General features: G+C 45.6%; 1 protein-coding gene across 4 annotated transcripts in view; it reads left to right on the top strand.

The window, feature by feature from the left end:
- The window catches only part of TIMM21 (translocase of inner mitochondrial membrane 21), a 93,692-nt gene that overhangs the window by 58,120 nt on the left and 20,997 nt on the right, over positions 1 to 14,575 (top strand). The window contains exons 5-6 of one of the 4 annotated variants that reach the window (XM_069219877.1): positions 6,530 to 6,635; positions 6,712 to 6,826. In XM_069219877.1, the coding sequence (XP_069075978.1) occupies positions 6,530 to 6,635; positions 6,712 to 6,807 (202 nt within the window). In that variant the 3' untranslated portion in view covers positions 6,808 to 6,826. Of the gene's footprint in view, positions 1 to 6,529; positions 6,636 to 6,686; positions 6,955 to 14,575 lie in introns of those variants that run through there. The other 3 variants (XM_069219880.1, XM_069219876.1, XM_069219879.1) reach the window with 3 other exon arrangements.

The following is a 14,575-nucleotide window of genomic DNA, read 5'->3' as shown; positions in this document are numbered from 1 at the left end:
GTAAGGTACAAAAATAGAGCAGAAGAAAGAACAGCAACGTTAAATTGATTTTTTTATTTTTCTTTTTTTTTGCCAAACAGCTGCTTCAGTTATGCTCCATAACCTGACCTGCCTTTCACCTTGGCTGCTGGTAGGCATTGTGACATCAGAACTCGACTGTAATAACTTATATAAGTCAAGCTCTAATGTCATTTCCTTATAATCAGCAGCTAGTTGTCACAAGTCGCCGATTATGAAAAAATTAGAGGCAGGCAAATATACAGGGATTACAGAATCCCATGTATTAAACAAAAACTGCAGTTGCACTAAAGTGTATTTCAACCAGCGGAGCAGCATGTAGCAAATAGAACTGCCAAGCCTTCCAGGAAATGTAAAGCAAAAAAAAGAAAAAGTTACAAAAAATGTTTAGAAGGATTACAAGTGTTGTGTGAGCAACAGAGGTAGTGGTGTAACTTCCATTGTGCCACAGGTGCAGTGGCTTTGGGGTCCAGAGGCCTGATGGGCCCACTGAACAGCAGCCAGGGACCTATTTCCTACATTGCTCTAGCGTCCATGACACAAGGACTACACTAGTGAACAGAGGAGCAGGTGGTGCGAAGCAAGGGGGGGAAATGAATAGGGTTGGTGGTTTAAAAATAAAGCCATATCGGGGAGGGATGAAAGAGGGGAAAAGTAGCATATGTCAGAAATAATAACAGAGCATGGGGTGGATTTGACGGTACGAAGCATGTGAGAGAGCAGCACAAAGGGAGAGGGCAATACAGAGCACAGTCGGGGGCACACACAAGGGAGTGAGATGAAAAACACATACACTTTAATGGAGAGCTTAACGAAAAAGAAAAAGTCAGGCAAGCAAAAGGATGCTAAAGATAAAGGGCCAAACACAGTATGCTAAAGGCAAACACTTGAATAAGAAGTAAATAAATGAGAGTAAGAAAGTCAACCAATGTTAAGCGGTGAGAGGACTCGAAGCCCATAGTATTTTTTTTTTAGTGTGGTCCCCAAGAGATTTTTGCCTTTAGCCTTCTAAAAGTGTTCTGTTAGACAAGACCTTATAAAAACTTCTGTAAAGGAGGCTTCCGAACAGCCTGTGCCTGAAAACGTCACATACAGTTGCAAGAGGATGAAATAGCAATCGGTCCTACATTAGGAATATGGCAGAGCAGTGTGCCTGGTATAAATCCTTCTTCACTATACCAAGAGTTGTCTTCCATTTCTGGATCTGGGAATATTGAGTCTGAAAACTTCAGACCCACGTTTACCATGTTTGGATCCACTCCTGGTGCAACTACAGAGTAGTTTTAAGGACTGCAGGCATTGGAGGAAAATGTGGATTTTTATCTTGTATTTATGGGTCTGCATAGTTATTCCCCATTCCAGAAACTAGACCTCATTATGGTCAGATTTAGGTGTAGAGGCACTGGGCGGAATCTGAGATTCCAGGCCCTGATAAGCCTGCAAATAAATGTGGCCACCTCGTAATGAGCCACTCGGGGCCTTATTATGATTCGGCAGACGAAGTCCCGATGGGTGAGTTACCGACAGTGTGGTAGCCTCCCTACCGGGCCCATTACCAGTTTCCTGCTGGGTCAGTGGGCAGAAATGGCCTACAGCATTGTCTCCGGCTCGTAATAGAGCCGGCGGCAATTCTGTAGTGCATAGGGTCCACCAGCAGTAATGTTCACTGTCTGTAAAGCAGAGAGTACTGGCCAGGGCTGCCCAAGTACATGGACAGTGCAGGGGACCCCTTGGGTCCTCCTGCACCCCATCTCCGCCAGCCTTTTCATGGTGGTGTTACCACCATGAAATCGCTGGTGGAGAAGGAGGTCCTAATCCCCAGGGCTGAGCTGCTGGCAGCGCTGATTTAGTAGATTAAGACCTCCCTGCCGATGTGAAGTCGTAATTTGGCAGTGCTGGCGGTACGACCGCGGCGCTGCTGCCGCAGTCGTAATATGGTGCGCAGACTGCTGCATTGGTAACGGTCCGACTACCAACGCAACCCTAGCGGTCATTAGACCGCCAGGGTCGTAATGAGACCCCACAGTGTTTTCATTGGGTACATTTCTAGAATAGAAATCTGTAGGGCTTCCATGTATGTTTTTTTAAAAACATGTATGTGTTGATCATTGCGTGCATTCTTAATATAAGGGCTTATGCCAGATTTGGCAGGCAGGGTAGACAAATGTGATTTTACTGGCTAGTATTACAGACTAAAAGGTAGTATGTTTTATCCTGGGCCTAAAAAAGATGAGGAACTGAGACTGGCCTTTTGAAAATTGTAATGGTTAATCTCTTTCCTATGGGCATAGTGTTTTCTGAAATGGCCTCCTGTAATGCATTGATAAAGCCAGTACAAGCTTTTGTGATAGTCCCTAGTTTACGGCAACAATGTTTTTTTTTTTTTTTTTCTTTTTCTAGCTGCACATGCACAGTCTAATTTACTTCCCCCATCTTTTTTTTGTTTTTCATCTTGTATCCTTTTTTTATGGTCGAGCGCGCAATCGCTCTGGCCCTTGTTGTAATCTCTCTCTGGGCTTTTAACCACGCTCATCAGTTTCGTTGGCTTACTTTTAAAATTCGCTTGATTTTTATTTGTGAAAGGCATGTATAAACGTCTTGCCTTTTCTGGTGTTTAGCCATCCTCAACAGCACCGGTAAACTACTGAAAACATACAAGGCTCCATGTTTTCCACATGGCATCTGGACAACTTTTTATTTTTATTTCCTACCAGCGTGATCTCGCTGGGCAGTAGTCGAGCACTTTGCGTGCCATTGACCTTGTTAAATAGGTAATTGCATAACTGCCGGTAAGTTGTACTGCAAGTGAACTTTTGTTTCCTTTTCAAATCAAATCAAATCATTAACATTTATAAAGCGCGCTACTCACCCGTGCGGGTCTCAAGGCGCTAGGGGGGAAAGGGGGGGTAATCGCTGCTCGAACAGCCAAGTCTTTAGGAGTCTCCGGAAAGCGGAGTGGTCCTGGGTGGTCCTGAGGCTGGTGGGGAGGGAGTTCCAGGTCTTGGCCGCCAGGAAGGAGAAAGATCTCCCACCCGCCGTGGAGCGGCGGGTGCGAGGGACGGCAGCAAGTGCGAGGCCAGCGGAGCGGAGGGGGCGGGTGGGGACGTAGAAGCTGAGGCGTCTGTTGAGGTATTCCGGTCCCTTGTTGTGGAGGGCTTTGTGTGCGTGGGTGAGAAGACGGAAGGTGATCCTTTTGCTGACTGGGAGCCAATGCAGGTGTCTCAGGTGTGCGGAGATGTGGCTGTTGCGGGGTACGTCGAGGATGAGGCGGGCCGAGGCGTTTTGGATGCGTTGCAGGCGGTTTTGGAGTTTGGCTGTGGTCCCGGCGTAGAGGGTGTTGCCGTAGTCCAGGCGGCTCGTGACGAGGGCGTGGGTCACGGTTTTTCTGGTGTCGGCGGGGATCCAGCGGAAGATCTTACGGAGCATGCGGAGAGTGAGGAAGCAGGCGGAGGACACGGCGTTGACTTGCTTGGTCATGGTGAGAAGAGGGTCCAAGATGAAGCCGAGGTTGCGGGCGTGGTCTGCGGGGGTCGGTGCGGTGCCGAGGGCCGTGGGCCACCAGGAGTCGTCCCAGGCGGACGGGGTGTTGCCGAGGATGAGGACTTCCGTTTTTTCAGAGTTCAGCTTTAGGCGGCTGAGCCTCATCCAATCTGCGACGTCCTTCATACCCTCTTGTAGGTTGGTCTTGGCGCTGGCGGGGTCCTTGGTGAGGGAGAGTACAAGTTGGGTGTCGTCGGCGTAGGAGGTGATGATGATGTCGTGCTTGCGTACGATGTCGGCGAGGGGGCTCATGTAGACATTGAAGAGTGTCGGGCTGAGCGATGAGCCTTGAGGTACGCCGCAGATGATCTTGGTGGGTTCTGAGCGAAACGGAGGGAGGTAAACTCTTTGGGAGCGGTTAGCGAGGAAGGAGGCGATCCAGTCCAGGGCCTGGCCTTGGATCCCGGTGGAGCGTAGGCGGGTGATTAGGGTGCGGTGACAGACGGTGTCAAAGGCAGCCGAGAGGTCGAGGAGAATGAGGGCGACTGTTTCACCGTTGTCCATCAGGGTTCTGATGTCGTCTGTGACTGAGATGAGGGCGGTTTCCGTGCTGTGGTTGGTTCGGAATCCGGTTTGTGAAGGGTCGAGCAGGTTGTTGTCTTCCAGGAAGGTGGTCAGCTGTTTGTTGACGGTCTTTTCTATTACCTTGGCTGGGAAAGGTAGAAGAGAGATGGGGCGGAAGTTTTTCAGGTCGCTTGGGTCAGCCGTAGGTTTCTTTAGTAGTAGTAGTAGTAGTTTCTTTTGTGTGCTCCTTCACGATCATGGTCATGGCGTGGTGTTTTAAATCGGCTCACTTATGTAAAACTGTAGTACTTTTCATTTTCAATTTATATGGCAAGAAAAGTCCAGTTAGGACTTTACAACAGTAGTAGCTCTAAGTCTAACAAATGCGAGACCCTTTGCATTGAAAATGCTTGTTTAGAATCCTTGCAATCTTTTTTGATTGCTCACTTTTTTTTTGTCCGCGCATTTCTTCAGTTTCTCTTGTCACCATTATTCCAAAAATGTCACTTTAAAGCTACTAAAATATGATCTTTACTTGCTGCTCTCCCTGCCTGTTTCTTTACTTCTGCCTAGGGAGTGGTCAGTTATGGATTTCTCGTCATTGTAATATTTATTTTTCACCTTCTGTGTTTGCTTTGTACTAAACAAATAGAGAAGGAGTTGGGATAGTTCCTCTTTAAAGTGATGCTGCTATTTCATTGGGTATTATTTGAAATAGTCTGCATATGGACTACATTTTTCCATCAAGATAATGCATTGCAAGGAAATAGAAGGCAATTGACAGGCTTCGGGGCTGTTCTAAGAGGCTCTATGGCTGCTCTTCCAGATATTCCAGGCAATGGGATGTTAACATCTAAGGCAGCTCACCAAACACGGAAAATCTACTTGTTGCTGCACTGAAAAGAACCTAATTGTGACCTGTACACGTTCATCACTAAGCTAAGCCTGACTTTCACAGCCTGCAATTTTGGTCTAGGTATCTTTAGCTGCTGCAGTAGAAGTGTCCGCCTACTAATCTGGACAGTATTGTTGAGCCATTTGGGAGCTGATTACCTTCCTATGGCTTCATGTGGAGAACCAGGGAGATGTATCACGGAAACGCACTCTGTATCCACTGCCTGCCGCATTGAAACTAACCATGCTGCTGGTCCCGATTGATTACCTCCAGTTATCCTCCTCCAAGATGCAAGACAGTGGAACCCGCCTGCCAATAGTTCAAGGCAGCAAAACTCTTATTGTGTGCCACAATATTGGAGGAGACTGGAGTGCACAGAGATGATACACTGGCTCATTATGGACAATGTTAGCTAAGAACCATGATCACATGAAGACACCAGTGTCGCACAGGTGATCTTTAGGGACTTGTTTTCATCAGGTACTAGTATGGGAGCTTTTGGGACATCCAGGCTCCCAGTTAAGGACAAGTTTACCAGTAAGGGTCACTGTGCTCCATGCACAAGAACACTTAAGGTAGGGTAATTTTACTTCCCACTGGTGGAAATTTGCACCTTCTTTAATGGACACGAGGCTTTGGAGTTATGGATTTATTCGCACTCTACGTATCGCAATTAACCCATTTCAGGCGGTGCTCCATCCTTCCTTACTGCACACTCTTAGTAACCTTTGACTTTATAGCCCCCCTCAATTGATTTATGTGGGTCACTTTCCCCTATATGCCTCCCCTTTAACTGCCATCGGCAGTTCTCCTATAGGACAGTCCCCGTCTCCCAACTGTCCCCTAGTCACGCTTCCTGAACCCACTCGAATTCAGCATTCCTGCCCACATTCAGCATACCTTTTCACTTACTCACCTGCCTTATTAAGAAGCACAAACACGTATTTGTCAATCACTTAACAAGCAGTTTCGGTAATAAAAAGCCTGACTTGTTGGTTTTCTTAAAGCTTGCTTTCTCTCTGTCTTCAGTTTGTTTTCTTGTGTTCAGCTTTGTGCCTTCACAGGTCTTCCCTCTGTGTCTCGTATCTATCTTGCTCAGCTTAATCTTCTTGTTTACTTTACTTATGTACTACAACAAACTTCCATTTGCACTCTTCTTTTCCACTACTCTTTTGTTTCTTGCGGTCTCTCTAAATCTTTCTACCCAGGCATTTCCATCTGTCTTAAGTTGTTGCTGTTTGTAGTTCTTGCAGTAAGTAATTATGTGCTACACACTTAAAATAGTTTTTGTACTGCTCATGCAGTTTTTTTCAGCGCTTATCAACGAATGCTCGATACATCTTAATAATTTGCTTGCTTGTAATGGCAAAGTAGTTCTGTCAGCTCTGGGCTTAGATTTAATATTCCCTCTCCCACAATTTAAACATCTTGGCTGATTCCTAGCAAATCCCAATGAAAGGAGAATGGAAGCTGAGCGCCTGGATTTGAGATCTGCCATCTTCTTTCGCACACCTGAGTTAACATTCCCGCTTTTTAAAAATATTTTCTGAACGTTTTTCTCTTGTCTTACAGTCACGTCGAATATATGAAAGATGGCCTAAAGTGTATGCGATTAAAATTCTACATTGAAGGCTCCGAACCCAGAAAGCAGGGAACTGTGCATCTGGAAGTTAAAGAGGTAACAACATCTTGTTTTTTAGTTGTGATGCAATTTCACATCTGAACTCAGTGAAAACATTGTTGTGTCTTTGCAGAATCCTCAAAGTGGCAAGTTTGAATTCCGCTATATTTTTGTTGACATTGACACCTACCCCAGAAGAACTATTGTAATTGAAGACAATCGATCCTGAGAGAGTACACATACAGGAAGTAAGAGAACAAATGGAGGCTGTTTAAAGTGTTTGCTTTGTATTTCTTGCTTACAAAGCGTAGCATTGTCAACGAGAAAACAAACGTGTACTATTATTAATAAAGCACCATTTATTGCTTATACATAAGTGGTTTTATTTCCATGTAGGCGCTTTTAAGTGTTTTTATGATTAATGATGAAAGTAATAATAACAATGATTTAGAAAGCTCCCCTTTTCTGACCGGATTGCTTTAGCAGTGTTACCATGTACCTTCAGAGAAGAGTGTTCTAAAACAGGGATACAAGATGAAGTTTGCGTTGTAAGAGTGTGCTTCAAAGGCATTGAAAATAGTATACAATAGATACTTTTGAGTTAGTGTCATTATTGCTTGTAAGAAAACCGTGTTGTAAATGCAAGAACGTTATCATGACAGCAACCTAAAGCAACGGCTGCCCAATGGCAGCTAGTAAATTGCACTATGGCTTAATGTTATGACCGGCCTAGGAATAAAAAAAGCGAGGAGTGGAGTCATACATCAGGAATAAAAATTAGATTTTGTTAGGAAAGCAAATATATCAAAGAACACAAACTGGATTTCACTTTCAAGCTTTTGTTATGTTGCACACACACTTTAACAAACAAGTCTGATTCCATCAACAGAATTTAAAGGGACAATGTAACCACCCTCACAGTGGCATGTGCTTGATAGGAAATCCTATCCAAGCTGTGGCAAACTATGGAAAGCACAAAAATACCAATGGCTGAAGGAGGGTGACCCAAAGCCCACTCACTCTGTGTTTGTTTAATCTTGTTTTTGGTGCATTGATGACAAAACCACCATTGATTCACTCGCACCGGGGCCTGGTGCTCTGATGATTGCTTTATTTACTACCCCGACAGAAGTCAAAGGGGCCACTTTCATTCCTTGCACCAGGACACATGGCATACTTGCTACACTACTGAGCAATATTTAATCAAAGTAAACACTTCTACGTGCATTAACTATGACAACAAGCAGTCAACCACATTTTCATTCAGTAGCCGGACACCACCCCAAAACTTGTTTTGTGCCTGGAGATAAAACTTAATTTCAATACTTAGTTTCAGGTACCCACTCGGAGAATTAGTAGGCAATGCACTTTTTAGCAACTGTTCACACACCCATAGATAGCCCTTTGGAAAGGAAAACCCCCAAAATCAAGAAACATATTTCATACAGTGGAAATGAAATATCAAACAAATATAATCTTTACAGTGCAGAATGGAATATATTTCACCACATTTACTGCATGGAGGTGATAGTTACGTACACACTTCTTGTTCCCCAATCGATCCTGATGACATATATGAAAGGCATGGAGCACCATGGACTTTTCTATATGCCAGGCAAGAAAGAACATAAACACAAGCCACTATTTTAGAGCTCTCTGTGTGGCATTAATCAAATTGATGTGCCCATCACTGAATGTTTGCATAAATGTGGTTTTAAAGTGCCTCTTGTAGGAGATCACTTCCATTGTAAAACCTGATCTAGTATGGTTTGGAAGCACAGGCTGCATCAGTAAATTAACCACATTTGGTTCTGACTGTGACGCAATTGTTATAGCCATGTTCTACCCTAAATCACAGAAACCAACACAACGTGTTGCCTGGTTACCTGGCTGTGCGATATGTTCACATGCTTAGTGAACTTTGATATGGAGCTTATGGTATAATCAGTCTCACAAGCAAGTTCATTGAAATTGATTGCAGCATTCTGTGCAGGTATTACCTACAGGAGAATGACTAATGGGTTAGCCAGGAGCTCACACTGCAAGAGGAAAGACAGCAACTGTAGCATTTATGCAAATTTCTGTAAATTGTTTAGCAATATGAGCTTTCCAAAGTTGCCATCTGACTAAGTTACAATAACTGTACTGCTGAACTTTTAAGAACCTATGAAAATAAAAATTAATGTGTATTTTCTTCTGAGTGTAAGCTTGCTGGAAGAAAGGATGTTCATTTTAGTATGCTTTGAGGTGGAACTGTGTAGGACCGTTTTATTTCATGAGAACATCTGTTTTACTTCATCTAAGTCTCCTGTAATTGATTTTTCCATTGTTAGAAATGGTGTCTCTAGTTGGCAGTCAGTTTGCACCCTGATACCCAGCTCAAATAACCCCTGCTCACCCCCTTGGTAGCTTGGCACGAGCAGTCAGGCTTATCTCGGAAGCAATGTGTAAAGCATTTGCCCATAACATACAGTAACAAGTGAAAACACTACAAAAGGGCACAACACCAGTTTTAGAAAAATAGCCAATATTTATCTGTGTAAAACAAGACCAAAACGAGAACAATCCAACATACAGTAATGAAGATATGAATTTGGTAAGATTTAAATTAAAAATACAGTTCCTTGAAGTCAATAGCTCCACCTGGGGCTATCACAGCGCTGTGATCAGCAAAACCAAAAGTTAAGGCCAGTCGTGGGCCAGCTGCAGTGTCGGGAAGACCCGCAAACATTACCTTGGAACTGCAGGGCATCGTGATCTGCGCGATGAGATCAGGAGAGCGGAATCGCTGGCGTTGCGGTGTCGATTCCGGAGTCGGTGCAGGAGTTGTCGGGCCCTTGAAGTCACAGGCTCTGCAGATCAAACTCTGGGCTGATGAAGTCAGGAGCGATGGCATGGATGGCGTCGAAGCAGCAGTGCGAATCGGGATGGTGCGACGTGTGCTACCCAAAGGTCACGGTGCAGGCAGCGGCTCAGTGACTACATTCAGCAGTGTCGGTAAGACCAGGGCTGAAGTGTGAAGCAGGGCGGTGCGACGTGCAGTGTCACCAGGTCATGGTACAGGTGATGACATCACCCCCATTCTGAAAATTGTTTCAGCACCTCCAGAACAAAGTTTAAACTCAGGCAACAGGTCAGTGCCATCAATGGAATCTGTCACTAGGCAAGCCCTGTGTTTTTGTTAGTTTATGTCCTGACAAGTGGCTTGAATTTTGCTGCTTGCATGTGAGAGCGCCTGCTTTCAGCAAACTAGTGTTTTTATTATATAGGCTGCATGCAAGCCATTTGTCAGGCTTACAGCACACAGTGCTGAGTCGAATGCTCAGGAGGAGTCACGGGGGCTTGGTGGAGGAAATAACACAACAGGACAGACCAAGCTAATTGTGCAAAACTGTAAAAATGCTTGCAGGCTCCTGTAAGAAGGTGGCTTTCTTCTAGCATGGTTACCCCCATTTTTTTGGCCTGTTTTTCAGTGTGTTTTTACTGTCTCACTGGGATCCTGCTAGTCAGGACTCCAGTGCTCATAGTTTGTGGCCCATATGTGTTGTCTGTATGCTTGACTGTGTCACTGGAGTTCTGCTAACCAGAACTCCAGTGCTTATGCTCTACCAGATTTGGCCCTATAGTTTAGTGACTGCATGTTCCAATTCTGATTGCCATACTAGGACTCCCTTATAAGTCCCTAGTATATGGCACCTAGGTACCCAGTGCATTGAGGTTCCAGATCCTTATGGGCTGCAGCATTTCTTTTGAACCCATAAGGAGCTCATACAAACACTCCTTCAGGACTGCCACTGCAGCCTGAGTGAAATAGTGCACACACTATTTCACAGCCATTTTCACTGCACTAGGTAACTTATAAGTAACCTATATGTCTAACCTTCATTTACTGAAGGCAAGGTGCAAAGTTACTGTGTGTGTGTGTGAGGGCACCCTTGCACTAGCAAAGGTGCCCCCACGTTGTCTAGGCCCAAATTCCCAGACTTCGTGAGTGCGGGGACACCATTATAAGTGTGACTACATATATGGCAATACATATATGTAGCTTCACAATGGTAGCTCCAAATATGGCCATGTGAGGTGTCTAAGATTGTGAAATTTAACCCCCAATTCAAATCTGGTATTGAGGGGCCGATTCCATGCACCCGGGGGGCTCGACCATGGACCTCCAGTACTGCCAAACCAGCTCTCTGAGGTTTCCACACTTCACAGACAGGGTTCTGTCCTCGTGGGGATTGAGCAGCTCAATCCCAGGAAGGTAGAACAATGCATTTCCTTTAGGAGAGGGGTGTTACACCCTCTCCCATTGGAAATAGGTGTTACAGGCATGGGAGGGGTATCCTCTCAAAGCCTCTGAAATGCTTTGAATGTCACAAATGGTGCCCTCCTTGCATAATCCAGTCTACACCGGTGCCGGGACCCCCAGTCCCTGCTCACGTGCGAAACAGGACAAAGGAAAGGGGAGTGACTACTCCCCTGTCCATCACCACCCCAGGTGTAGTGCCAAGAGCTCCTCCAGAGTGTCCCTGGTGTTAGCCATCATGGATTCCAAGGTGTGGGGACCCTCTCTGGACATCTGAGTGGACAGTGCCAGCAAGTGACATCAGAGACCCCTCCTGGTAGGTGCATACCTGGGTAGGTAGCCAATCCCCCTCTCAGGCCTATTTAGGGTATCTCCTCTGGGTGTTTCCTCGGGTTCGGTTTGCAAGACTCCACCTGGACTCCTCCGCATCCTCTGCTTCAGCTTCTGACCGTCAGATCAACCGCAGACTGCTCCAGTATCCGCTGTCTCTGCAACAAAGTATCCAGGAAGGCTACCGTGACCTGCAACTTCAGCACCAGCCAGCAACCGCAACAGTTACCAAGGTGTGCATGCTCTGAGGACTGCCTGTCTTCATCCTGCACCGAGGAACTGAAGGAATCTCCTGTGGAGTGACAGTCACTTCGCTGCTTCAGCAGGCACCTCTCTGTGATGACTACTGGTACCTTGGAACTCCTCTCCTGTTGACGAGCGTGATCCCTGGAACACAGGTGGTGGACTGGAGTGACCCTGACTGTCCAAAGGTCCAGATGTCCAAATTTGGTGGGGCTAACAGCTTGCCTTCCCGTGCCAGACAGTACCCCTGTGCATTGCGTCTTCTGCAGCTCCTTTGGCTTCTGTGCACTTCTTCCAAAAGTCCTTTGTGCACAGCGTAGCCCAGGTCCCCATCACTCTATCCTGTGACGCACAGCTCTCTGAGTTGTTCTCCGGCGGCATGGGATCCTTCTGTGTAGTGCTGCGATTACTGCACTTTGCAACTCCTTTTTCCCCATGTCCTGGGACTCCTGTGGGTGCTGTCTGGTCTTCTGAGGGCTTTCTGAAGTGCTGAGAGCCCCCTCTGTCTCCCCAGTTTGAGTTGAGACCCCCAGGTCCCTCTTGGGTCCGGGCAGCTCCTCTTTGATGCAAAATGCGTTCTTGCATGAACCAAGGCTTGTTGGCGGAATCCAATGATGCAGACAGCCTGCCTCCAACAACTCGACGTGAGACATCTCTTGCACCAAGCAGGAACCCGCAGCTATCTTCTTGGGTGCAATTCTGTACTTTTCTTCCAACCGGAGAATCCACTTTTGCACCTTCCTTCTTCCAGGTGGGCAGGGGCTCCTGTTCTTCCTGTACTCTTAATCTACTTCTGGACTTGGTCTCCTCTCTCCACAGGTCTTCAGGCCCAGGAATCCATTGTTGGTTGCTTGCAGTCTTACTTGGTTCTTGCATAATTCTTCATCACAACTTGTAGTTTGTTCTGAGGAAACTTGCTGTGCTTTACTCCTGCTTTCCTGGGCTCTGGGGTGGGGTATTTTACTCACCTTTGGTGTTTTCTTACACTCCCAGCGCACCTCTCCACACTACACTTGCCTAGGGGGGAATCTAACTTTCCAATTCCACTATTTTAGTATATGGTTTGTGGTGCCCCTAGGCCCATTGCAATCCATTGTGTTTTTCACTGTTTGCACTATTCTAGGACTGTTTAATTACCTGATTTTAGTTACTAGTGTATCTATTGTGTATTATACTTACCTCCAGAAGGAGTATGGCCTCTAAGATATTTTTGGCCTTGTGTCACTGTAATAAAGTACCTTTATTTTTGGTAACTCAGAGTATTGTCTTGTACCATTTGACTATAGTGGTATTGCAAGAGCTTTGCATGTCTCCTAGTTCAGCCTTGGCTGCTCTGCTACAGCTACCGCTAGACAGCCTGGCCTCTAGACACTGACTACATTTCACTAACAAGGGATAACTGGACCTGGTATAAGGTGTAAGTAACTTAGGTACTCACTACAAACCAGGCCAGCCTCATACAGCTCCCCTCTCACTCGCATGTAAATGTTTTCACAATAATATTACTTCAGTAAAACAGCTGTTTCCTCCTGAAGTAGACACTACAGTCCTTATCAACGGGGGGCCTTGCCTGTCAGTCAACAGCCAAAGCCAAGAGACATCACTACACAGTGTCTGTTCACGCTTCTCAAAGTCCTGTGGCCAGCAGATTTAAGCCTAAAATTATAGACGCAGGAAGGGCATCACTTTGTGACATGTATTATTTGTGGTACTGCAACTCCAGTCTGCCAACTCTCTAAAATAATTTAGAATCTGGCAGTATGTTGTGCTCTAGTCCGTTACTCCTCTTTTGTTTTCGATCCAAGGAGCAGCTAGTATAGCAACGTGTACAATGGGGAAAAAAGAAAAGCAACCTGGCTTCCTTTATGACAGCCATACAATCGAAGCACAATAGATGATTAGAATAAGCCCAGTCTTTGGCTGTTTTAAATTAGCTCATTGAGCAAGCTAGAATGGCTTTGCCATTGTTCTGCAGCATGCGAATACAAACCAAAAGCGTAAAACCAAAATGTTCAAGTGACGCTCGAGGGCCTGCTTAATTGGGAGACATGGGGTGGTGCCAGGGGGTGAGTGACGGGGGCAGATAGTTTGCACGCCGAGAACCACGTAAATAAATTAAGTTGTAATCACTTGAAGAAAGTGGACTATCAAGAAAGGAATGCTGCTGGATTACACAACATGCCATTACTGAGAACAAGCCAGCATACAAAACAGAGAAAAAGGAAAAGCAAAAACCTCATCTCGTTCTCCAGGATTTCTGTTTTGTTGACCTTTGCAACAACCACTAAACCCACACCGTGTTCCTGCATAGCTGCTTCTTTGCCCTCCTTTTCACACAACTTCCTGCCAATGAAGGCAGCGCTCTCTCCGACCACCTAACAATCACCAAAGGCAAACTTCTGATGTGACCGAGTTGAGTAATTGGGAAATTCAGCCCAACCCTGCTGAGTAGATATGGGTTTTTAACAGGTGCTCGTGTAAAGCGCTCCAATACCTGCAGGACAAGTTCCCGCTATATGAAACTGCAAAACAAATACTGCTTTCATTTTCAAAATTCAAGCAACTTTTTTACTGGATAAAACGTGTATGTTGCTACGCCCGCTCAATAAAGCTATCAGCACCACTGCGCTGATGTGAAATAAATCTTGTTTTTTTAAATTGTGGTAAATATTAACGTGGAGCTCTCAGAAAATCTACTTCTCCAACTTAGCATATTTCTAAATGTAAAGTTCTTTGTGTACTCCTTCTACAGTAAATTTAAGAGGGAGACATGGCGTACCTTTATGAGCTCTAATTGACCGTGGCTGTATCTCACTTTTGCCATCTCTCTCTGGAGGTCAGACTAGTCCAGTGAACGTGAACTGAACAGTTTTAATGCAGTTTTAATACAAAAAGTGGCTAGGAAACCAGGCGATTCGAACTTACATAGCTTCTGTGGATGGAAGCTCTTTTCATTCCAATGCGTGCCATAGGCCCAGAGCAGAACTAAAAAATGACGATGATGCCTGTGAGACTCTCTGTCCATGCTTCACAGAAGGGGCGAGATAGACAGCCTCCTGCCATCCCCGTGCTGCCTCAGTCCTGTACGCACACAGTCTGCAACCTTAGCAAAGGCCCTGCC

Source organism: Pleurodeles waltl, chromosome 2_2 (assembly GCF_031143425.1).
Source record: "Pleurodeles waltl isolate 20211129_DDA chromosome 2_2, aPleWal1.hap1.20221129, whole genome shotgun sequence".
NCBI classification, from domain to species: domain Eukaryota; kingdom Metazoa; phylum Chordata; class Amphibia; order Caudata; family Salamandridae; genus Pleurodeles; species Pleurodeles waltl.
Note: the sequence above shows the minus strand (reverse complement) of the source record. Positions and strands in the feature narration are given on the sequence as shown.